Below are 23,971 nucleotides of genomic sequence, written 5' to 3'. Positions count from 1 at the left end.
AAAAAAATTTAACAATAAAATTTCAAATGAAAGTAAGGAGCAATAATAAAACTTAAAACGAACAGAAATTATTACGAATGTGAGGGGAGTTACCCCCCCCCCTCAATACCCCACTTTTTACGCTAAAGTTGCTTTTCGAGCTTTGAAAGCGCTGCCTAAGTAAAGGATGACCTTGACACAATGCATTGTTTAATTTATTTTATTACTTTTTTTTTGTCTTAGACAGGGGCACTTTGTATCGAAGGAGTTGTCGTAGACATTCCAAAAGGGCTCATTCAATTGGAAATTGAAATGGCTAGTGCCCTTTTTAATAGTCGAAAGTGATTGGAGAGCAATTAACCCTCTTCTCACGCCCACACTTTCCCAAAGCAAGTCCAATCAACATTTTGAGCAAGCCATTTTATTCGTTGAAGGTCCAGAAATTATGCCTTTGAGGATGACACCCCCCCTCAGAGCCCTCAGGGCTAAGGTTGTAAGTCATGCCTTGTTGCACATGAGGTTTGACAAAAAGTATTGTCGTAGAAACTTCAAAAAGGGCCCATTCGATTGGGAACTGAGAGGGCTAGTGCCCACTTTAATATTCGAAAGCAATCGGAGGACGAATGCTCCCTTCTCACGCCCACCATTTCTCTAAACGCTTCTGATAAAAATTTTGTTACAGCCATGTTCAACGTGCTTGAAAAGTCGATAAATTATGTCTTTGAAGATGACAACCCCCTCAAAGCCGTCAGGACGAGGGCTGTAGGTTATGCCCTTGGTGTATATGGGATTTTTATCGAAAGCGTTTTCGTAGAAACTTCAAAAAGGACTCATTTGAATGGAAATTGAGAAGACTAGTGCCTTTGTTATCAGTCGAAGTGACCGAAGGGCTAATACACCCCCCACCATGCCCATCATTTCCTAAAACATTTCCAAGCGAAATTTTGAGGTAGCCATTTCGTTCAACGTAGTTGGATATAATACTTATTATAAAACAATAAAACTTATTGGATATAAGTTTTTATAGAAAGTGTGGTCATATACACTTCAGAGGGGGCTCATTGGGTTTGCAATCAGAAGTTTTAATATCCTTTTTGAGCAACCCCTCCCCTAACAAACACGTCGTATTGTATCAAAATGGATCTAATGCAAATTGTGAGATAGCTATTTTATTCAAAATAGTCTAAATATCCTATGATAAGGCTTTTGGGGTTGTAACGAATCCCCAGAGCAAGGGGGCAAGCATTTAAGGGAGCATTTAAGGTTTTTATGGAAGGGATGGTTGTTTACCACTTTGAAGGAGGCTCATTTCGTTGAATATTGGAAGTTCTAGATCTCTTATAAGTCAAAAGTGATGGAGGGCAGCAAGCAACCGCCCCAACTAACCCTCTTCACCTAACAAATGCGGTTACAATTGTGAAATAGTAATTTTGCTCAAAACAGTCCAAAGAACATATAACACTCACTCTAGGGTTGACCCCCACCCAGTGCCCTGGAGATAGGGTTGTAAGTCCCACCCTAGGGGCATATAAGATTTTTATGGAATGGATGGTCTTATAATCCTCAAACGGGGCTATTTTAATTTGAAATTGGAAGTTATGGTGCCCTTATTAAGAGTCAAAAGTGAATTGAGAGAAACCAGCCCCCCCTCCCGACACACATTCATCATTTCTCCAAAACGTCCAATCAAAATTTTATGATAGCAAATTTGTTCCGGAAATTATGTCTTTGAGGAAGGCATTCCCGTCCCCACAGATCTCAGGGCAAGGGTCTAGGGGCATATAAGTTCTTATAGAGAGGGTGGTCCTACATACTTCGGAAGGGACTCATTGGATTGGTAATCTGAATTTCTATTACCCTTTTTATGGCACTTGGTATTAACCAAGTGACATATAGCGATCGCAAATTCTGTCGGTCGGTCGGTCTGTCTGTCCCGGTTTTGCTAGTTTAGGCACTTCCAGATAAGCTAGAACGATGAAATTTGGAAGGCGTATCAGAGACCAGATCAGATTAAATTAAAAATAGTCGTTTTCCTATATATATATATATATATATATATATATATATATATATATATATATATATATATATATATATATACATATATATATATATATATATATATATATATATATATATATATATATATATATATATATATATATATATATATATATATATATATATATATATATATATATATCTATATATATATATATATATGTTTTTAACTACGTAAAACTTGCGAATATACAACATTCTTTGCTGTCCCATTGTCTGTGCATATAAATAGATTGTCAGGTTTACCGACTCTTGAACATGCAACATATAATGGTCCATGGGAAAACAATCCGTATTCAGATCTATACCTCATGATTCTAATGATTGCCCTTTAGCTTTGTTGATGGTGATTGCTAATTGACCATTCCCTGTGTCGCCGTCGTCATTTATATATCCCCCTGTGCCCCCGGCGTCCCCGTTGTAGTTGTGTCCCTGTGTCCCGGTCGTCATTTGTGTCCCGGTGTCCCAGTCTGTGATTTCTCTTTGAGTGTCCCGGGCGTCATTTATATTCCTTGTGTCCCGGTGTCCCAGTCGTCATTTGTGTCTCGGTGTCCCGGTCTGTATATACATTCGTTTTTGAATTGGTCTTTTTTTTAGTTTTTAGTTTTTTACCTTTTTTAGTTATACCTTTTTAGTTTTTTTAGTTATACCTCATGATTCTAATGATTGCCCTTGAGCTTTGTTGATGGTGATTGCTAATCGAACATTCCCTGTGTCCCCGTCGTCATTTATATATCCCCCTGTGACCCCCGGCGTCCCCGTTGTAGTTGTGTCCCTGTGTCCCGGTCGTCATTTATATTCCCTGTGTCACGGTCGTCATTTGTATCCCGGTGTCCCGGTCTGTATATACATTCGTTTTTGAAATGGTATATAATGAAATAAATTTTTGTATTTTTCCCCTTTTTTTCTTTTTAGTTTTTTTGGTTTTTACTTTTTTTAGTTTTTTTAGTTTTTTTTTCTTTTTTCTTTTTAGTTTTTTTTTTATTTTTATTTTTTAGTTTTGTTTTTCTCCTTTATTTTTATTTTTTTTCCTTTTTTCTTTTTTTTTTAGTTTTTTTTTTAGTTTTTTAGCTTTTTTTAGTTTTTTTTATTAGTTTTTAGGTTTTTTTTTCTTTTTAGCTTTTTTGTAGTTTTTACCTTTTTTTTAGTTTTTTTAGTTTTTTTTTTACTTATGTCCTGGTCGTCGCTTATACTCCCTGTGTACCGGTCGTCATTTTTGTCCTGGTGCTTTGTTGATGGTGATTGCTAATCGAACATTCCTTGTGTCCCGGTCGCTTTCTCATTGAGTGTCCCGGTCGTCATTTATATTCCCTATGTGCCGGTGTCCCGGTCGTCATTTGTGTCCCGATGTCCCGGTCTGTAATTTCGTCGGTCGAAAACATGACGTCAGTCGACAGACACACACACACACACAGACAACTTATATATATATATATATATATATATATATATATATATATATATATATATATGTGTGTGTGTGTGTATGTTACTGTGAGTGTCCGCAAATTGGTGAATGTCAACATTCACTGGTGAATGTTGACATTAACACCTTTTTTTCTCCTTGGATTTTGTCAGTGTTGTCAGTCACCTTTTTCAGTTTAATGAAAGGTTTGATGATGATCTGTTATGTCCAGCTAGATCAGGTTTGGTTAGATGAGGTTAGGTTGTGTTAGGTTAGCTTATGTTTTTAACCAATTTTCATTCTATATTATATTCCCCATAAACTTTACCATGCACATGGGCTTTGGTACCTTTTCCCCTGGGAAGGGGATTCAAACACCTCCTACTTTTAGAAAGATTGAAAATAAATAGCCTAAAAATTTGCTTTTTCATCTCTCTCCTCTCCTAAGAGGTCTGTGGAAACCTTTTATTTTTGAATAGGGAATTTCCTTTTTTTTAATGATGTTAATTTTGTTAATGAAGGATAGAGTAACACTTCAAATTACTCAAGGTGGATGATTATTAAACTGTTCGAACTCAGTCTGTTAATTTTGATAAGCAGAGCCAAAAGAATTATAGCTTTTCAAGGAATTTCTGCTATCTAGTGTCCTCATTTATGTAAAATGTACATAGTGATTTCTTTTTCTGGAGTCATTGTCAACCCTGTCATTCTCTGTGCATAGACACCTTACATTTCTTGTTTTTTCTCCTCTGTTTTACGTCCGTGCTCATTTTGTTTTCTTTTTTAAGTAAATGATGGAAGTCAAAACAAAAATGAAAGCTGTCAACCTTGGAAAGGGGCTGGTTAACGTTGAGCTGCCTCTTGTATTTGATGAAAATAAAGCAGGTGATGTAATTGACATGCTTGGTGGCCAGAAGTCAGTTGACGAAGCATACTGTGAAGGCAAACGAATGGAACTACGGTTCAGGCCTGAAAGCCATAATTCCAAACCGTCACGCCTGGACCGAGTGAAAACCAATGATTTGCTTGTAAGAATTGTAAGAAAACGCAAAAAGGTGAATTCAGGAGAAACGCCAACTCCTGATATTTTTATTGTGGAAGTACTTGGTACTATTGGTATTACTTATCAAGCAAAGGCTATGTGTGACTTTCAATATTTGCCACTTGAGAAAGGCCCTGATGGTAGCTTATATAATTTTGCTGAACTATTGGATATCGCAAGGATTGAGGAGCAGACAGATATGTCAAGCATGGACATGCCTTCTTTCCTTCCTCCAATCGGCTTTTCTCGCTTAGAATATCCTGTAGATTTACAAATGAAAGCGACCATCAAACCTGGCGGAGAATTCATATCAAGAACTAGAGCTAAAAGAAAGAGAAACACAGTATTTCACCATTTTGGTGAACCGGTTCCCATGAAACCTTTTCTCGCCGCTCCTAAAGAATATATTTCTAAAATTACCTTGCAACGTGTTCAAGAAAAATTCGAAGAAAGGCCGGTTTGGTCAAAATCAGAACTTACCTATCTCTTTGGTCAAAACTCATATGTTGGACTCATACTACCTCTTGTTTCCTATCACCAAAAATTGGGTCCATGGCGCACTTTGTGGATAAAATTTGGATACGATCCATCCAAAGATGTGAAAGCAAGGGAATATCAAGCACTTGAATATCGACTTCGAAAATCGTGTTTGATTGGTACAACTAGTGAATTTAAATATAAAAGTAGGAGAGAAGTTCAAGCTCCTTCAAAAGTGAAGGAGGTCAAGAAGGGGGCTAGAAAAGAGACATTAATATCAGAAAGTGAGTTTTTATTTACACCAGGCACGATACCTGCACTGAGGCAAACGTGTTACCAACTTATGAATATTAAAATACCTGATGTGCAAGCATTGTTAAAAGCAACTCCTTTGACTACTAAATGTACAGAAAAACATGGTTGGCTGAAACCCGGTGTTGACGAGAAAATACGAGAACTAATTATGAGGTATGTTCTTTACTGTATCAGTCCAGTTCAGTTCAGTTCAATATATTATTACAACAAAAATATTTACAAGAGCACTATTCCAATGGTCTCCATAAGGCTCCATGGCCCGTAGTATGGAGGCTAAATAACAAAACTTAAAACAAATAAATAAAAGAATTCACTCCATCCAGTTAATACAAAAACTCAAGCAACAAAAGAAGACACCAATCCTCTGTCGATCCCCACATTTAAAACCTATCGATCCTTTAACCCCATTCAATGCATAGGGCAAAATCAGCTACCATCCAAGCCCCTGTAATAATAATAATAAGTAAAAAAACAAATAAATTAAAATTAAACTAATCAATGTCATAATTAAAACTTTGAATATCCATTTTATATTTTAATGTTAGAAAAATCTTAAGCTGAGTTTTAAAAGTACCGAACGAGTGATTGCCACGGATTTCATCCAGGAGTAAATAATAATAATAATTTATTTATCACCTACTTCACAAAACAGAGGTTAAGTGGAGTAAAATACAAAAGAAAAACAGCAAAAGTAATACAAAAGAAACAAATTTAATCACATACAGAAAAAAGACGGATAAGGCGATGAAAACATCCTAACCTATAAAGCGCTTCAATAGCTAGCGTCGCAGATAATTTTTCGAAAGCACCAGTAATATCTGTCGCACAATACTTTTTAACCAGTTTTGTATTTCGTTAAGAACGAGGTAGATATAAAAGAAATTTGCAGTATCGGTAATAATTTATGCGAATACGTTTTAGATCACCAGTCAACAGAAGTGGCCTAATACCAGAACAGAATTGTGAAATTCAAAAAGAATTTAGTGCCTTAAAAATAATCACCGTGTTAAATAAAATAATATTTGCGCGCATATGTTTGATCCTTGGGAGAGGGGCATTTTTATTGGCATAAACTGGGGATTAGGGTCGAAAATACGAAAAAGTGATTTCCACACAATTCTTTTGCTTTTATTCTGATAGAGGGATAATAATGGACAATATCAAACATTTTTCCGATATTGATTCTTGTTCCACTTCTTAGTTCTGAATCACAAACTAGGCAAGTTTTAATGTATTGCGTTTCAATTTATTGTGTCCACAAAATTTATGTTACTAGTGGATAGAGCCCAAGCCAATGGGGCTTAGCCTCAAAGATGTAAGAGAGGTATAAGGATTTTTTTATAAGGTAAAAAACAGCTATTTTACCAAATCTAGGGGACATTTTTGTTTTTTTTGTAAATTTTTTCGAGCGAAAATACCAAAACGGTATTTTTAGAGAACAAGGGAGGATTGCACCCTCCCCCCTGCCCCGTCGAGTATGTCTCTGACCTAAACTTCATATCGACTCTTCTGGGCAGTTCTATATTCTTTTTCTATGTTCTTTTTGTATAGGGAGATCTATTATTTTGTCCAATATACATACTAAACAATCTTGATCTGGCCAACCTTTGGCTATTCTGTGGATATTGTTTCTGTAGCCTTTTTGGATGTTTTCTCCTGATGCTGGCTTATCGTGTGAGGGTAGTTCCTAATTCAAGTGTACGTTGATTATAGTATAAGTAGAGGAAGTAGTTTTTAGCGTTTTTTTCCTTTTTGGATTCCTATTCTAGGGTTATTGTAAATTCATCCAAATAGGACAACGCTCAAAATTTCAATTTTCTCAAAAAAAGATCTAGACTGTTCATTCAAATTGATACTTCATGTTTCTGACTTTTTGGGGTCCGAATTTTGACGAGAAATCACAGAGTTTCAAAATAATAAACAAAGTCAGGATTTGCACTAAAAAGTTCTGATTTTTTCCCCATTTCGACCAAAGAATCTCCATTGCTCTAGCGCTCCAATTCTCTAGCTTCCGAATAGGTGACAGACAAACCAAGTCTTCTAAACTTTATGACAAAAAACATATTTTTAATAATCTGTGAAAAACTTAAAGGTAAAAAACGCGATGGGAAATTTTTTTACCTTATTGCCTTACTGCCAGGTATGGCCTACGTTTTTTTCCATTTTTCCCTATTCCTTTAAGTTATGGAGCTTTTCCTTTGTTTTATATTCGCAGTTTGTCAAGATTGGAACTTTTCATTCGCCCAAGCAAGGTCTATTATGACCCAAGGGCATTATGATCCAAGAAAAAGTTTACACGGGTTCTGAAATTTAGAATAGGGTCTAGCCAAAACATTTAAATATCTAAGTTATTCGTTTTTGTTATTTTTTCATTTTGAAAATAGACCTTTTTTTAAATAGTCTTATTTTAATTTGCACCTTCTGCAATCTTAATGAACCTGTAAAATGATCTTTTACAAGATCTCAAATCTAGTGAAAATATGCGCATGAATGAAAACTTAGCAATAAAAAGGATGTACAAGGACATAAGCATTAATTTGGCCTTTAGAAGGAGATTAAAATCTACTTAAAATCTACAGCCACCATATCTCAGTCATTAAAACTTGATAGTTTTCAAGAATCTTGCTGAAAACCTATTTTTTTCACTTTTGATATCAAACAGTTCGTGGTAACAAACTGTAAGTAAGGAGCGATCTGGTTCAATAGTAACCGAAACTCTATAAAACGTAGAACCAATCGGATTCTTATGCTGACTTCAAATATATAAGTTTCATCAAGTTTAGTCTTGGCTATCAAAAGTTACGAGCCTGAGGTTATTTGCCTTATTTTCGAAAAAAGGGGGAAACACACCCTAAAAGTCATAGAATCTTTACGAAAATCATACCAGAAAATTCAGCGTATCAGAAAACCCTACTGTAGAGGTTTCAAGCTCCTATCTGCATAAATGTTGAATTTTGTGTTTTTTGGCCAGAAGAAAGACCACGGATGCGTGTTTTATTGTTTTTTTTTTATTCCTAGGGGTGATTGTATCGACCTAGTAGTGCCCTTTTTAAGTGACCAAAAATTTGGAAGCCAACTAGGCTCCCTCCCACGCTCATTTTTCCCCAAAGTCACCCGATCGAAGTTTTGCGATAGCCATTTTGCAAGTCCCCGGGGGAAGGGATGCAAGTTGTGAACTTTGCCCATTGTTTACATATAGCATTGGTTAATGGGAAGTATACAGACGTTTCGAGGGGGATTTTCTCTGGTGGGGAGTCAGAGGGAGAGGGTAACGTCGGAGGATCTTTCCATGGAGGAATTTTTCATGGAGAAAGGAAATATTCCATGAAGGGGGCAACAGATTTTCCAGCATTAATTAAAAAACGGTCAGAAATTAAATATAAAAAAAACAAACATTTTTTCAACTGAAAGTAAGGAGCGATATTAAATCTTAAAACGAACAGTAATTATTACGTATATGAGGGGGTTCGCCCCCTCGTTAATGCCTCGCTGTTTACGCTAAAGTTTTCTTTTAGTACTTTCAAAAGAGCTATATATTCTAATTAAATCTTTTGTGATTCAGGGGTCATTCTTAAAGAATTGGAACAAAATTTGAACTTTAACGTAAAGAGCGAGGCATTGATGTGGGGGCGAATCCCATCATATACGTAATAATTTCTGTTTGTTTTAAGTTTTAATTCTATTCCTTACTTTCACTTGAAAAAGCTTGGTTTTTATTTAATCTAGGATATAGGTACTGATCATTCGATAGTTTTTGTAAAAAAACACTTTTTCTACTTCAGAAGACTTGTGAAGATTTTTGATTTGAAAAGGGTTTCAGTATGTCGAAAAAACATCTACGAATCTAACTATTTGATTAGAAGTTTGATGTTTTATAAGAATAGGGTCCAAAACTCCGATTTTCTTAAATTGGAATGTTTTCACTTACAAATTTGACACAACAAAAAAATTACCTGTTTTCGACGTAAGTCGGAACCCAATTCGAAACATGTCGAAGTACGTGGGGATTTTTTTGGCTAGGGCTGTTTTAAAAAGTTTCTAAAAACATTATTAGTTTTAATTCTCACATTTTAATGTAAGTATATATATATATATATATATATATATATATATATATATATATATATATATATATATATAGGCCATTCCAGATAGCGTTTATAGAGAGATCTATATCACACCATTATGTCACATCAAACAAAAACAAACTAGAAACAATAGGGAAATATTTTTTTCCAAGAGAGTGGAATTCAGTTCAGTGGATATTTCGGCCCTATGTCTAAGGGCTGTCTTCAGCACAATACCAGAGTATATATATATATATATATATATATATATATATATATATATATATATATATATATATATATATATATATATATATATATATATATATATATATATATATATATATATATATATATCTTGGAAAAAAAATATTTCCCTATTGTTTCTACTTTGTTTTTGTTTGATGTGACATAATGGTGTGATATAGGTCTCTTTATAAACGCTATCTGGAATGGCCCACTTACCCGCGGATTTAATGATCCAGCAAAGATTTCTTTGTTGTTCACACTTAAAGTGTTGTCAGCATTTGCCCATTTCAAAGTTAATCTCCTAGTTTAATCCACTTGAAAAAACAAATTAGTTTTGACTATCTTTTGTCTGGAAAGTCTAGAATTCTTGAGATATGGATGTCCTTCTTATGATCATATCTCAAGAATTCTATAGTCCTACTTATGATTAAATAAAAAAAAACTAGTTTTTTTTTAACTGAAAGTACGGAGCGACATTAAAACTTAAAACGAACAGAAATTACTCCGTATATGAAATGGGTTGTCCCCTCCGCAATCCCTCGCTCTTTACGCTAAAGCTTTTAATTGTTTTAAAAAGTAGAATTGTGGCAAAGAGTCAAACTTTAGCGTAAGAGCGAGGGATTGCGGAGGGGACAACCCATTTCATATACGGAGTAATTTCTGTTCGTTTTAAGTTTTAATGTCGCTCCTTACTTTCAGTTAAAAAAAGCAAGTTTTTTTTTTATTTAATTTCTGAACGTTTTTGAGTTAATGCAGGTTCGATTTTGGCTCTCCGCACATAAATTATTGAAATGAAAGTTGTATATTAATTTTTTTTTGGGCTAAATGGCTTTCTCTTAGTTTTGATCAGCCGATTTTGAGAAATAAGGGGTGAGGAAGGAGGCCTAGCTGCCCTCCAATTTTTCGGTTACTTAAAAAGGCTACTAGAACTTTTAATTTTTAACAAACCTTTTTATTAGTAAAAAATATGCGTAACTTAAGAATTAACTTACGTAACAAACTTTTATATTCTTATAATTTTATTATGTGTACGAGGGGGTTTGTACCCTCGTTAATACCTCGCTCTTTACACTAAATCGTAAGTTTTGTCCCAATTCTTTCAGAATGACCCATGAATCAAAAAGGCCGCAGAATAAATAGTTGAAATTACTAAAAATACTTTAGCATAAAGAGCGAGATATTTATCTCCTCTTAAATACCTCGCTCTTTATGCTAAAGCATTTTTAGAATCCCTCATATGCGTAATAATCTCTGTTCGTTTTAAATTTCAATGCTATTCCTTACTCTCAATTGAAAAAACGTTTTCATGTTTATTTTTTCATTGTTTTTTTTATCGTAATGCTAGAAAATCCTGCGCCCTTTTCATTAAATTTTTCTTCCCCCATGACATATTCCTCCAAGGAAAGATCCTCCCACATAGCCCCCTCCCATCAACCCCACCCTCCAAACCAAAAAAATCCCCATGAAAACGTCTGTACACTTCCCAATAACCATTACTATATGTAAACACTGGTCATAGTTTGTAACTTGCAGCCCCTCCCCCAGAGATTGTGGGGGAGTAAGTCATTCCCAAAGACATAGTTATTATGGTTTTCGACTATGTGGAACAAAATGGCTATCTCAAAATTTTAATCCGTTGACTTTGGGAAAAAATGAGGGTGGGAGGGGGCCTAGGTGCCCTCCAGTTTTTTTGATCACTTAAAAAGGGCACTAGATCTTTTCATTTCCTTAAGAATGAGCCCTCTTGCGACACTGTAGGACCACTTGGTCGATACGATGACCCCTGGAAAAAAAAAAAACAAAAAACAAAACAAAAAAAACAAACAAACAAATAAACACGCGCCCGTGATTTGTCTTCTGGCAAAAAATACGAAATTCCACATTTTTTTTAGATAGGAGCTTGAATTTTTGCTATAGGGTTCTCTGATACGCCGAATGCGATGGTGTGATTTTCGTTAAGATTCTTTGACTTTTATGGGATGTTTCCCCCTATTTTCCAAAATAAGGCAAATTTTCTCAGGCTCGTAACTTTTGATGAAAAAGACTGAATTAATTGAAATTTATATATTTAGAATCAGCGTGAAAATTCGATTCTTTTGATGTATCTTTTAGCATCAAAATTCCGTTTTTTAGAGTTTCGTTTACTATTGAGCCGGGTCGCTCCTTACTACAGTTCGTTACCACGAACTGATTGATTATTAGTAGGACATATATATATGACATATAGGACTATATGTATAGGACTATAAGATTATATATATAGGACTATGTCCTATATGTCCTATATATATATATATATATATATATATATATATATATATATATATATATATATATATATATATATATATATATATATATATATATATATATATATATATATATATATATATATATATATATATATATATATATATATATATATATATATATATATATATATATTATATATATATAAATTAATATATATATATATATATATATAGGACATATATATAGGACTACTATAAGTAGTCCTAGATGTCCTACTTATGATTATTAGAAGTTTGGGACACCGAGGAGTTTAACATGTTTCATTAACATTTTAGGTGGGATTGGAATTCCACACCAATTAGGGAACGGTTCGGAGAGAATATTTTGTATTTTACAGCTTGGGATCTATTTGAAAAAAAAATTGATAAAACTTACTATGAGAGGGTGTACCTCAAATTTATTCAGTGATAAATGAATTAGGGTGTTGTGATCAACCAAGCCAAATGCTTGAAAATATGATGAACATTCTGATGGATGAACATACGATGAACACACTGAACATACGATGAGGCCAAGCAGCAGTTCCTCAGATTAAAAACTACGATTAAAAAAATAATTACTGTTTTTTCATGTGAAATACTATTACAAATAATAATCATCAAAATCGCTCGTTGTACCGGCAAATTTGACAACTATGTTTTCGTCAAAGGACCCTTGAATTTCGACACCAATTGTTTCTCATCTGTTTTACACGTTTAGTGAAGTTTCGACAGTGTCACCTATATTGCGACAAGACCTGTTGCTGTCTGTCGAAAATTTCGACAAGGTTACTACAAGATATTCTCAAAAGAATTGAATCTCATAATAGAAGCCAATGTCAACATTTGAATTCGGCTGAAATAACATTTTAGTCGGTCTGGTATTCCACTGAATCAGACAAGAATTTGCGATCCTTGGGGTATGGTATAGCAAGATCACTTGACATTGAGGATTGTCAGGACCACTGATGGAATTATCACCATGTTGGTAAGAAGAAGCTAAAATCGATATCGGTTTAAGTGTGAAGTCAAGGATTGAAGTCGAGCCACTAATATAAGTATACGTAAAATTCTAGTCGTTTAAGGTGGCTTCAAGATCAGCAAAAGTATTAAGCAAAATATCAGACTAGGGACTTTGAAGATCAAACAGGCTACAGTTCAAATCACATGCAACAATAGGAGCAAGACCCTTCTGGTGCGACAGTGTAAACGAGCTTGCAGGTTTACTACACGCAATGCTGAATATCTACTCTGATCTCGTGTCATAATTATTTTTTTTTTTAAACTGAAATTAAGGAGCAACATTGAAACTTAAGACGAATAGAAATTATCACGTATATGAGGGGGTTTTGCCCCCTCCACAACGTCTACCTTTTTACAATATAGTTTGACTTCTTGTTTAAGTTAGTTAGAATTGGTATTGGACTCAAAGTTCTGGGAAACTTTTGCGCAAAGATTCGTTTTAATGCTGCTCCTAGCTTTCAGTTGAAAAACCTGTTTTTTTTATTTAGTTTCTGATCGTTTTAAATAATGCCGGGAATTTCGGCTCCCCATCCAGCGAAAATTCCCTTCCCCACGGAAATTTCTCGGTTGAAAGATCCTCCCATGTATTCCCCGCGCCAGAAAATCCTCCCGAAAAATATCTGTATACTTCCCAATACCAATACTATATGTAAATAGTGGCCAAAGTGCATGGCTTACAGCCCTTCCCTGGGGACTGTGGAGTGTCAAGCAGTCCTCAAATAGATAGTTACTAAATCTTTCCAGTATGCTGAACAGAATGGCGATCTCAAAATTTTGGTCAGGCGACTTTAGGGAAAAAGCGTGAAGGATTGGTCTAGGCGCTCTCCAATATTTTCTGTCACTTAAAAGGGCACCTGATCTTCTGATTTACGATCAAATGAGTCCTATCCCGGCCTTCTAGGACCACTGATTAGATACGATCACCCCTGGGGAAAAAATAAAAATAAACACGCATCTGTGATCATTATTGCAAAAAATGCAAAATTCAACGTTTTGCATGTAGAAGCTTGAAACCTCTACGGTAGGGTTCTCTGATAGACTGATGAGGTTCTCTGATGGTGTGGTTTTAATTAGGATCACTTGATGTTTTGAGGGTGTTTCACCCTTTTCGAAAATTTGGCAAATTTTCTGAGGCTCGTAGCTTTTGTTGGATATTATTAATCTTGATGAATTTTGTATATTTTGAATAAGCATCAAAATTCGATTCTTTTGATCTATCTATTTTTATCAATTCTCTGTTTTTAGAGTTTCGGTTACTGTTGAGCTGCAACGCTCCTTATCAAACAGTTCGTTACCACGAACTGTTTGATGATCAGTAGGCAGGCAGACAGGGCAAACAGCGACATCATATAATTACAGAGAAAAAGAAAATTATGAAGCAGGTAGGAGTGAAGACAAAAGCATAGCACGCTGAGGACCACAAAACCACCAGTGGATTTTCTTTTACCACTGATTTTGGTCACTACCCCAACCAAACTAATTATAAAATGGGGTTTGGTCGGAGATGAGTATGGAACTTATTGACAAAAATGGCACAGGTCTCTTTTGTTAGCAATTCCTCAATGAGTATTACCCAATGAGTATCCTTGTACCAAGTACCAGGTTAGTAGTGGCCCATCATCAGACTAATTCTGTGGTTAAAAAAAAAAAAAAATCTGCGGATTAAATTCCAATAACCGCTAATTATGGATCAAACAAATGTGAAATTCTAAAGAATCTTCTAACGAATTGGTTTATTCTAAAGAATTAAGATTATCTTTCAAAGCTGAAGAACGCGCTGTTGTCACTCATGCAAGTGAGTAGATTGGTAGTCACACGAGTCAACTCCTCCATCAAAACATAAACATTTACGCTTGTACGTTTCTTCCTCTTCTGCTTGTTGAATGGTCGTAAAGGCACTGATGATTCGACACTGCAATTTTGGAACCACTGTCGAAATTTTTGTAGCAGTGATTTAACGCCACCGTGGTTTTCCGCCACCTTTTAATTGGGGTAGGGCAGAATAGACATAGACATAAGGACTGAAATAGACATAGATATAGACATAGAAATAGATATAGACATAGGCACAGATATAGACACAAATATAGACATAGACTAACCTAACCTGTCTATTCTGACCCAACTAATCCTCTTGATGATGCCGGATTTCCTGGGTGGCGGAAAACATACGGTGGCGGAAAACCGTGGTGGCGTTGAAACCCCCACTCCGGAATTTTCCTTCAAAAAAGGATGAAACTCCTTAGTCGTGACTTGGAACACCATCTCTTAAAGCCTTCGTTATATTTTGAAAATGCGAAACGTGGACACTATATCCGAGACACCCATATAAGAGAATATTCAATTCAATCAGTTTCCTTTTTTCGACAAAAAATGAACTCCCGACAATTATTATTTTTTTATATTTATTTATTTATTTTCATCACATACAAAACCTAAACCCATCTTTCACAAAATGCTGCCGTACCAAGAAAAACTTTACAGTTTTGCAGACGTACGGCAATAACAAGTAAAAATATATATTCCATTAAAAATCAAAACATAACCATAATCAACTAAACTTCAAATAAATCTCTCTTATCTAAAAAAAAACAATACAATATTTAAACGGCCAGCCATCGGCCGTCATGGCCGAGTGGGTTAGTGTGCTGGATTCGGGATCCCTTGTCTGAGAGGACGCGGGTTCGAATCCCAGTGCACCCAATTCTTCATTTTGGGACGGGGGTCAGTGGCGTGACTCTGTAAGCTTAGCCAGAGTTGACCCAGCTCTAAATGGGTACCTGGAGAAATCTGGGGAAGGTAAACAGGAAGGGTGTGCGAAAGCACAGGATGGCTGGCCCCCTACCCCCCATTGCACTTCCTGGCTGAAGGGCCAAGAAACGGAGATCAGCACCGCCGGTACGGACTGTAAAGTCTAATGCCGTATCCTTTACCTTTACCTTACCCTATAAAACAAATTACTATCTAACAAATTTCTGAAAGTAATTTCATTACTTTCTAACAAAAGATCTTTTATTTTTTCTTAAATGAAAACGGGTGTTCAGCCATCCTAATGCTCACTGGCAACTTATTCCAAAAAGGCGGGCCCATATATCTTACCGTAAATGCTTATGTATCTGTACCTGTTGTCTCAATTGCCTATATCATCACTATTTCTCGTTTCATAATCATGCACTTGGAAATTCAAACAATAAAACTTCTTAAAAATTGCATGGACTAGATCATTCATATACTGATAAACAAATGTAGAAGCTTGAAAATCTCTAATTTGTCCATATTTACATATAACATATTTACCAAAAATCCTAATCGCTTTATTCTGAAGAACCTACACTCGCTTATAATTTGTAAAATAATTGATACTCCAGATAAAGCAATCATAAGCTATATACTAGTAAATTAATGAATAATAAAATGTAGGAAAAATCGTCTGTGGCAGGAATTTTTAAAACGTCGAAGTATGCCCACACCACGGGCAATCTTAACAGAAATAGCTTCACTATGATTTCTCCACGACAGATGACAATCCACTCTGAATCCTAGGTAACGCAGTTTACCAACCTGCTGAATAGGCTTTCCGTACAGTGTAACCAGGCCAGTTAAATCGACAGGACGACCCACTCTACTGTAAGTCATCAAAAATATCTTACTCATATTCACACATAGAAAGTTTACATTCATGAACTCTTCGAGTCTTTCCAGTACACGATTCGCTTTACTTACCAAGTCATCTATAGACTTTCCAAATAAATTCAAAGCAGTGTCGTCAGCAAAAGATATAGTGCAGGCTTCCTTCAGGTAAAAACGCCTGAAATCAACATACACTAAATATAATAATGGACCGAGCAATGACCCTTGAGGTACTCCGTACCTAACCGAAAACGCCGAAGACATAACATTATCAATTACAACTCCGAGCGATCTCCCTGTTAGGTAACTTTTAAACCATTTTAAACAATTTCCACGAATACATAGTGATTCCAACCGTTTAATCAACGCTGTGAAATCCACAGTATCGAACACTTTACGGACATCAATAAAATAAACATTGGTATATCCCCTCTCTCAAACACATAATTCACAAAATCAACCAGATGTTGCAAAGCATGCCCTTACGGAAGTTGCAGCCCTTTACGGAAGCCAAACTGAGTTTCACTTGATAATTCATTATTTTGTTGGAAACTATAAAAAAGTATTTTGCTATGCAATGTTCAAACTGTCATTACTTGGTTATTTTAGTTGGGATCAGTACCAATGCATCAAGATACATCTGATCTTCTCTAAAATGTAGCCCCATTGGCTTTTTCTTGATAAAATTAAGTTAAAATCGCAGCTAATATTATATTGGGGGGTTTTGCCGACCCCGGAGTTTTTGTTATCTGATCTCTGAAGCATTGTAAAATTTTTATCGGATTCATATGGAGAAAAAAGGCCTTGGGGGGCTATTTGCCCTCTGATCATTCTTGACTCCTAAAAAAGGCAACATAATCTCCCATTTCCGATTGACTTATCCCTCTCCAAAACATATACCCACCATTCTTTCCAAATGAAAGGCCTCTGGGGGAAAAATATTGGAGCATTATGACCTTAGGGTTGGTAGCGGGAGGCTAGTTGCCATCGGATCATTTTTGACTCTTAATCTTTTCTTTTTTTTTCTTTAAGGGAACTTTCAATCTCTGATCATTTGAGTCCCCTTCGATATTTATACTACCTCCTCTTCCATAAAACCTTATATACTCCCGGGGCATAACTTACAACTCTTTCTCCAGGTTTTGGGGCGGGGGGGATATGTTGACCCCGAAGCTTTTTTTTCATCTGATCGTTCGACTGTTTCAAACAAAATGGTTATCCTAAAATTTTGGTTGGATGTATTTGGAGAAAACAAGGGGTAAACTCCCGCAGATTGTTTTTGATAACTTTTAAAAAGGTAACTAGAACTTTGAGTTTCCAATCAAATGAGCTACTTCTGATGTTTATGCTGCCACTCCTTACATAAAACCTTATCTGCCCCCGGGACATAACTTAAAACACTTCCCTCGGGCTCTAGGAGGTTGTGTCGACCCTGGGCTTTTGTTATTTAGTCTTTAAAATATTTCGAACAAAATGGTTATCTCAAAATGTTTATCGGATACACTTGGAGAAAAAGGGCCTTGAAGGGATGGGGCGCTAGTTTCCCTTCGATCACTCTTGACTCTTAAAAAAAAACTATTAATTCTGATTACAATCGAATGAGGCTACTCCGAATTTTATGTGACCATCCCTTGCATAAAAACCTTATATGCCTCCGTGGCATAATTTACAACAGTTGCCACCAGGTTTTGGGGGCTGTGTTTGACATATGGTCTTTGGTCTATTTTGAACAGAATGGCTCTATAAATAATTTGATCGGACGCATTTGGGCAAAAGAGGGTTTGGTGGGGGGGGGGGCTAGTTGCCATCGGATCATTTTTAGATCTTGAAAAGGGAATTAGAATTTTCAAGTTCTAATCATTCGAGTCCCTTCTGGAGTTTATACGTCTTTAGAATTTTCGTTATCTGATCGTTGGACTATTTTAAACAAACTGAAAATCTTAGAATTTTGATTAGATGCATTTGGAGAAACAAGGGTGTGTGTTTGGGGCGTTGTAGATGCCCTTGATCCCTTATGACTCATAGAGGCAACTTGACCTTTCAATTTCCAATTGAATGAGCCACATCTGAAGTTTATACGATCTCTCATTGCATAAAAACACTTGTATGCCCCTGGGGCATAGTTTAAAATACTTACTCCCGGGCTCTAGGGGTTTGCGTCGACCCCGAAGTTTTGTTATCTAATCTTTGAACTATTTTTAAGAAAATTATTATCTCAAAATTTTTATCGGATAAGTTTGGGAAAAAAGGTCGTGAGGGGGAGGGGGGCTAGTTGCCCCCCGATCTCTTTTGAATCTTAAAAAGTGAACTAGAACTTTCAGTTTCCAATCAAGCCCCCAATGAGCCCCCTCTGTAGTTTATACGAGTATCCCTTCCATTAGAACTATATATGCCCCAGAGCATAACTTACAACGCCTGTCTCGGGCCCTGGAGTTTGTGTCAACACGGGAGTTTTCTTTATCTAATCTTTGAGCTATTTTAAATAAAATGGCTATCTAAAATTTTTTATTGGATGCATTTGGGGAAAAAAGGTGGGGCTACTTGTCCTCCGATCAATTTGATTCTTAAAAAGGGCACTAGAACTTCCGATTTTTACTCGAATGAGCCACCTCCAAAGTTTATATGAACACCCTTTTTATATGAAATACCCTCTGGGAAAAAAGCATTGGAGCCGTATGGCCTTTACTATAGGCAACGTTATAGCGTTGCTTCCGGTAGCTTTTGCAAATGGTAACAAAACAACTTAGAAAATGATTTCCATGTGCATTTCTGACTTCTGAAGAGGGCCTTGCAAATTGTTTCTATCCCTTCCGTAGTGATCATAATTTTTTTAGAGTGGGGGGGGGGGGGATAATCGCGTTCAAATTTACCCACACTTCGTCCAACTTTGAACAATATTATTTTATTTTATGTACTGTTCATGCAAGATCCTAATTGGTTCGTAGTTGGCCATGCTTTTGGTAAGTTTGAACAACCACTTATTTGCAGAGTCTTTCTCTTCGATTCGACAGAAAAAAAACGCCACTTATATTGAAAAAAAGAAAAAACAGGAAAAATTAGACTAAGATCATGTTAAAAAAAAAACAGGAGTCACAGAAAAATTCAGGAAAACCGGAAGCTATCTCAGCATAGAAGTCAGACAGTTTGATTGGGAGACCTGAGTTCTTCTTTTTAGCAGAATTGGGACCACCCTCACATTCACTGTTCTGGCCTTCATCCCAGCTAAGTTCAAAGTTTCAGCTAAGGTCTCACTTCAGGGATTCTTGTAAATTCGCCGATTTTTCCATGCAATGCTTTCTGTGAAAGCACGCTGTGAACCCACTTTAAAGGTTGATTGTCATCCTTTGTCAGCTCATCCCAGATGAGCCTTGAAAACATCTCCTTTTGGACTTAATTTTTGGCAGGGTACTGCATCTTGTATTCCTCAAAGGTTCTTCTCCTGATTTGTTTATTTGACCCAAAGAATCCTACATCAAGGGGTTACAGGAAATGAGTGCAATTCGCTGGTAAACTAAAAAAAAAACTTTATCTTCTTTTTTGCAGACCTTAATAAGCTTGTAAAAAAAGATCAAATTGAAGAATTGGAAGCAATCAATTAGGACTAGATACTCAATAATTTTGCTGATGATACAGTAAGAAAATCAGATTTAAATAAATGGAAAAATGTTGTTAATAAATGAAAATTCTGTTAAAATTTGACATGAAAACTTTTGGGAGACAGGAGAAAAGGACCCTAATCAAGATTTTGCCCGGGTGCAAGAAATGCCAGAACTGCCACCACAAAAAATCAAAGTTACAGCTGAAAAGTTTGACAATGGTAACATTGAACACACGAAAGGATCCTTGAACATGCACCATGTGTTCGAAGTAACCCTATTTTTTCCTTAAATTGGAGGGAACTTTGAATAGCTCTTCACATCTTCAACCGCGGGAAATGTCAAATCAATAGATGACTGGTATTGAACATTCTATATTTTTCTATTAGTTGACCAAATTAAAACTTCCTCGCATATTTCTAAAAATATTTATGTCAATTTTTTCAAACTATATGTAAATGGAAAATATATTACTAGCTCATCAGCGCTAGGCAGCAATAATACGCGAGGTATACTGAAGAAAAAAAAGGCCTAGCTATATTAAACCTGATGTCATTCTGATTTGCATGACACCTTGTGGATGATACACAGAGACTGTATATTTGGCCAATAGATGCCACAAGGGAGCTACTGTTTTGTTCAAAGTAATCCTGTTTGACGATATATTATCCAGTGCTGTCTTTGTCCATGCTTAAATTGGTCTGTTTTCAGAACACAAAAACTGACATAAAGGGGTAGGCCTATGTTTAATACGGTAGACTTAAAACGCTCCATTTCTGAAACAAAGAAAAAATGCTACACTAGGTCTTTTTTGTTAAAAAAAAGTATAGGTAATCAAAACTTAGCCAAAAAAAAGAAACATTTTCTGCCCATCTATTGATTTCGTAGATCTCGGCAAGCATTAATATTAGACAAGTAGAAAAGGTCACCATTTCCTCTCTGTCCGAACTAGTGGTCATTTTGAGCCAGTAACTGGGTAATAAGATGTATGAAAAATAGAATGACGTTTTGCTGTTGTATTATTACCGCTATTTGCCTCTTTCACTTTATTCGCCAAAAAGGAAGGATCATTATTATCGTTAGTCACCAATTGTGACACGCTTTCGCAGCATTGAGGCCCAATCAATTTAAGAGAATATTATGTCAGTCGTAGGAGTCTTCCCCAACCCCACTTGATTCAACCTGCAAAAAAGGAATCGATTATGAGTGCTTCTGCTAATGTGATGTAATTTATCTTAATACTTACTCTTATTCTAGGGAGATAATGAAAACGACTGGAGCTGTTGGAGCTAGCCAAGAAGTTTTATCTGAAAGTGACGAAGATGATGGAGAAGAAGCAGAAGAAGACCTTGAGATGAGCGATTTCTCTGACGCAGATGAAGACGAAGACTCAGAAGAAGATGACGATGATTATGAAAGTTTTGACCCAAAGAAGATGTAATTTGGCTTTTTTGGGTTTCTTCTCCATTTGTCTTGTTGCTTCAGTGCTTCAGCAATGTATATAAATAGCTAAACAGTGTACAAATAATGTATAAATAGTCAGATTATGTACATAGTCAGTTTTGAAATACCAAAACCAAGCAGTCGTCACACCAATCAAGATCATTTTGACCTCCTTACTAGATCTCAGACGATTGTTGTAAGCTTAACATTGCATACGGATGAGAGTAGCCCTCCTCTGGACCTAGGGGGATAGAAAAACATACTTCACCCCTCAGGCACGTCCAAAAGAACCTTTTGCTCACGTACAAGTTTCGCCTGGAAATGCTGTTGTAGGCCTCTCTCATCCGAAGAAAAGTTTTTTTCCAACCTCACCCGCCTCAAGGGTTTGAATCTTTGTACTTAAAGTTTTCTCAGTTCTTACGGTTTTCTCAGACATAAACTTGCTTCTAAAAACAAAGGGAGGAGAGATGCTAAATAGGTTTGAAATAGAGAAAACACTGCCATTTTGAAAACTGTTTCAAAAGACCCCCACTACAGAAAAATGGAAAATACCAGATAACCAGAATTGTGCATGATTTTCACTCCCCCGCCCAGGAATTCCTCTCATTCTCTTCCCAAGGAGTTGGATCTTTTCGGAAAAATAGTTGTGTCCTGAAAGTGAGGTGTAAAAAAAAGATGCTCATATTTGCTTCTTTTTTAGCGAGCTTTTGATAGTTGCTCTGACTATTTATTTATTTTGTATAAAATTTTAGAAAGCTCCAACTTTTTTATTTAGGTCACGGGTCATGTTTGAATGATCATGGCTCGTTAGCAATGTTTTGACATATTTACTTCAGATTAAATCTTTAATTGAATATTTGTATTAAAATTATTTTATTATTGATTAAGAGGCTGCTTATGCTAATTTATTATTCTTCGCTTTATTCATGACGTTTGGGAAGACATTTACTTATTCTGGATGATGTTTATCATCTGATACTGGGTGATGTGAAAGTCCCTGGAAGATTTCTCTCTGACCTTGAATAGAAAATGCATAACCAAGAGACTGAGTTTCAGGAAATTTAGTATGAAATTAAAATTTAGTGAAATGTTAGAAGTCTTTCCTGGAAAGTTAAAAACTTAGTAAAAGTGATTCATATTCTCTTGGCCACTGACAATTAGTTCTGATTAGATACTGCCTCTAGCAGTACTCTTGTTAGCTCCATCAGCTGCATTGGTGGTGGCAACACTGCCTGCAGAGCTGGAGTGCTATTGGTGTATCAACGTACCAGCTATAACAATTTTTAGCAAATATTATATGTAAGTACTAAGAGATCGAGCTTTGCTTGGTTCCTGGTACTGGTACATGACAGGCTTGTATACATGTGGTTGTCGTTGTCGCTTGTGTTTTAACTGCAACTACTTTTGTGCATCGTTTTCGTTTGTGATTCAATTTGATGTTCGTTGTTGCAATCTTTTTAATCATAGATTACGTTGTGTTTCATTTTCGTTTGTGGTTTGTTTTAATGCTCTTTTTCGTAATTCTTCAAAGTGTTCTTGGGATTGCGATTCATCAATAATCATGACTATCTTAAAAGTTTTCTCCATCTTTTGCTTTAGCTGTTCGGATTAGTCTTGTGGCGTTTGATGGTCCAGGTTGACGGAAAAAAGTTCTTTCAATTGGATTGTGTTTCTTGACAATGAATTTGATATTGATTGCACGGAAGTTCTATCCTATTGAATTCTGGACATAATATTGGCCAGGTTGTTGTTCTTTCAACGACACATCGTTTTCAACAATTGTGAATTTGTTTTTTGGTTCGTCGTCTAGGCATATTTCTACTTCTTACGTTCAACATATTAAGCAATTTAAAACTGATTATAAAGATGACAATTTCTTTTGTTTCTTTTTGTTTTAGTTGATTGACGCTCTATAGGCTTAATACACGGCCATTCTTTTAACTCCAAATCCCTGTAAAGAATGATATCATTGGTTCAAGTGTTGTACATCATTTTCATTTGGGATTTGTTGTGATTCTCGCTATAGCTTGTCTTCTAACCGCACATTTTCGTATATATATATATATATATATATATATATATATATATATATATATATATATATATATATAATATATATACTAGCTGTTGGTGTGGCGCTTCGCGCAACCCCCCCCCCCAAGCCCCCCCGCGCGCGTTAGTCGTTACGCGCTATATTAGTTACGTGACGTTGTAGTTGTGTCCCTGTGTCCCACCTGTGAATATAGATAGATATATATATATATATATATATATATATATATATATATATATATGTTTTAACTTCGTAAAACTTGCGAATATACAATATTCTTCGCTGTCCCATTGTCTTTGGATGTAAATAGATTGTCAGGTTTACCGACTCTTGAACATGC

General features: G+C 35.8%; 1 protein-coding gene across 4 annotated transcripts in view; it reads left to right on the top strand.

The window, feature by feature from the left end:
* The window catches only part of LOC136036029 (general transcription factor 3C polypeptide 5-like), a 508,607-nt gene extending 486,146 nt beyond the window's left edge, over positions 1-22,461 (top strand). For all 4 annotated transcript variants that reach the window (XM_065717960.1, XM_065717958.1, XM_065717957.1 and 1 more), the window contains exons 2-3: positions 4,234-5,432; positions 21,393-22,461. In XM_065717960.1, the coding sequence (XP_065574032.1) occupies positions 4,237-5,432; positions 21,393-21,576 (1,380 nt within the window). In that variant the 5' untranslated portion in view covers positions 4,234-4,236 and the 3' untranslated portion in view covers positions 21,577-22,461. The remainder of the gene's footprint in view (positions 1-4,233; positions 5,433-21,392) is intronic.
* Positions 22,462-23,971: the final 1,510 nt, after the last annotated feature.

Source organism: Artemia franciscana, chromosome 15 (genome assembly GCF_032884065.1).
Source record: "Artemia franciscana chromosome 15, ASM3288406v1, whole genome shotgun sequence".
NCBI classification, from domain to species: domain Eukaryota; kingdom Metazoa; phylum Arthropoda; class Branchiopoda; order Anostraca; family Artemiidae; genus Artemia; species Artemia franciscana.
This window is presented reverse-complemented; position numbering and strand designations above follow the sequence as displayed.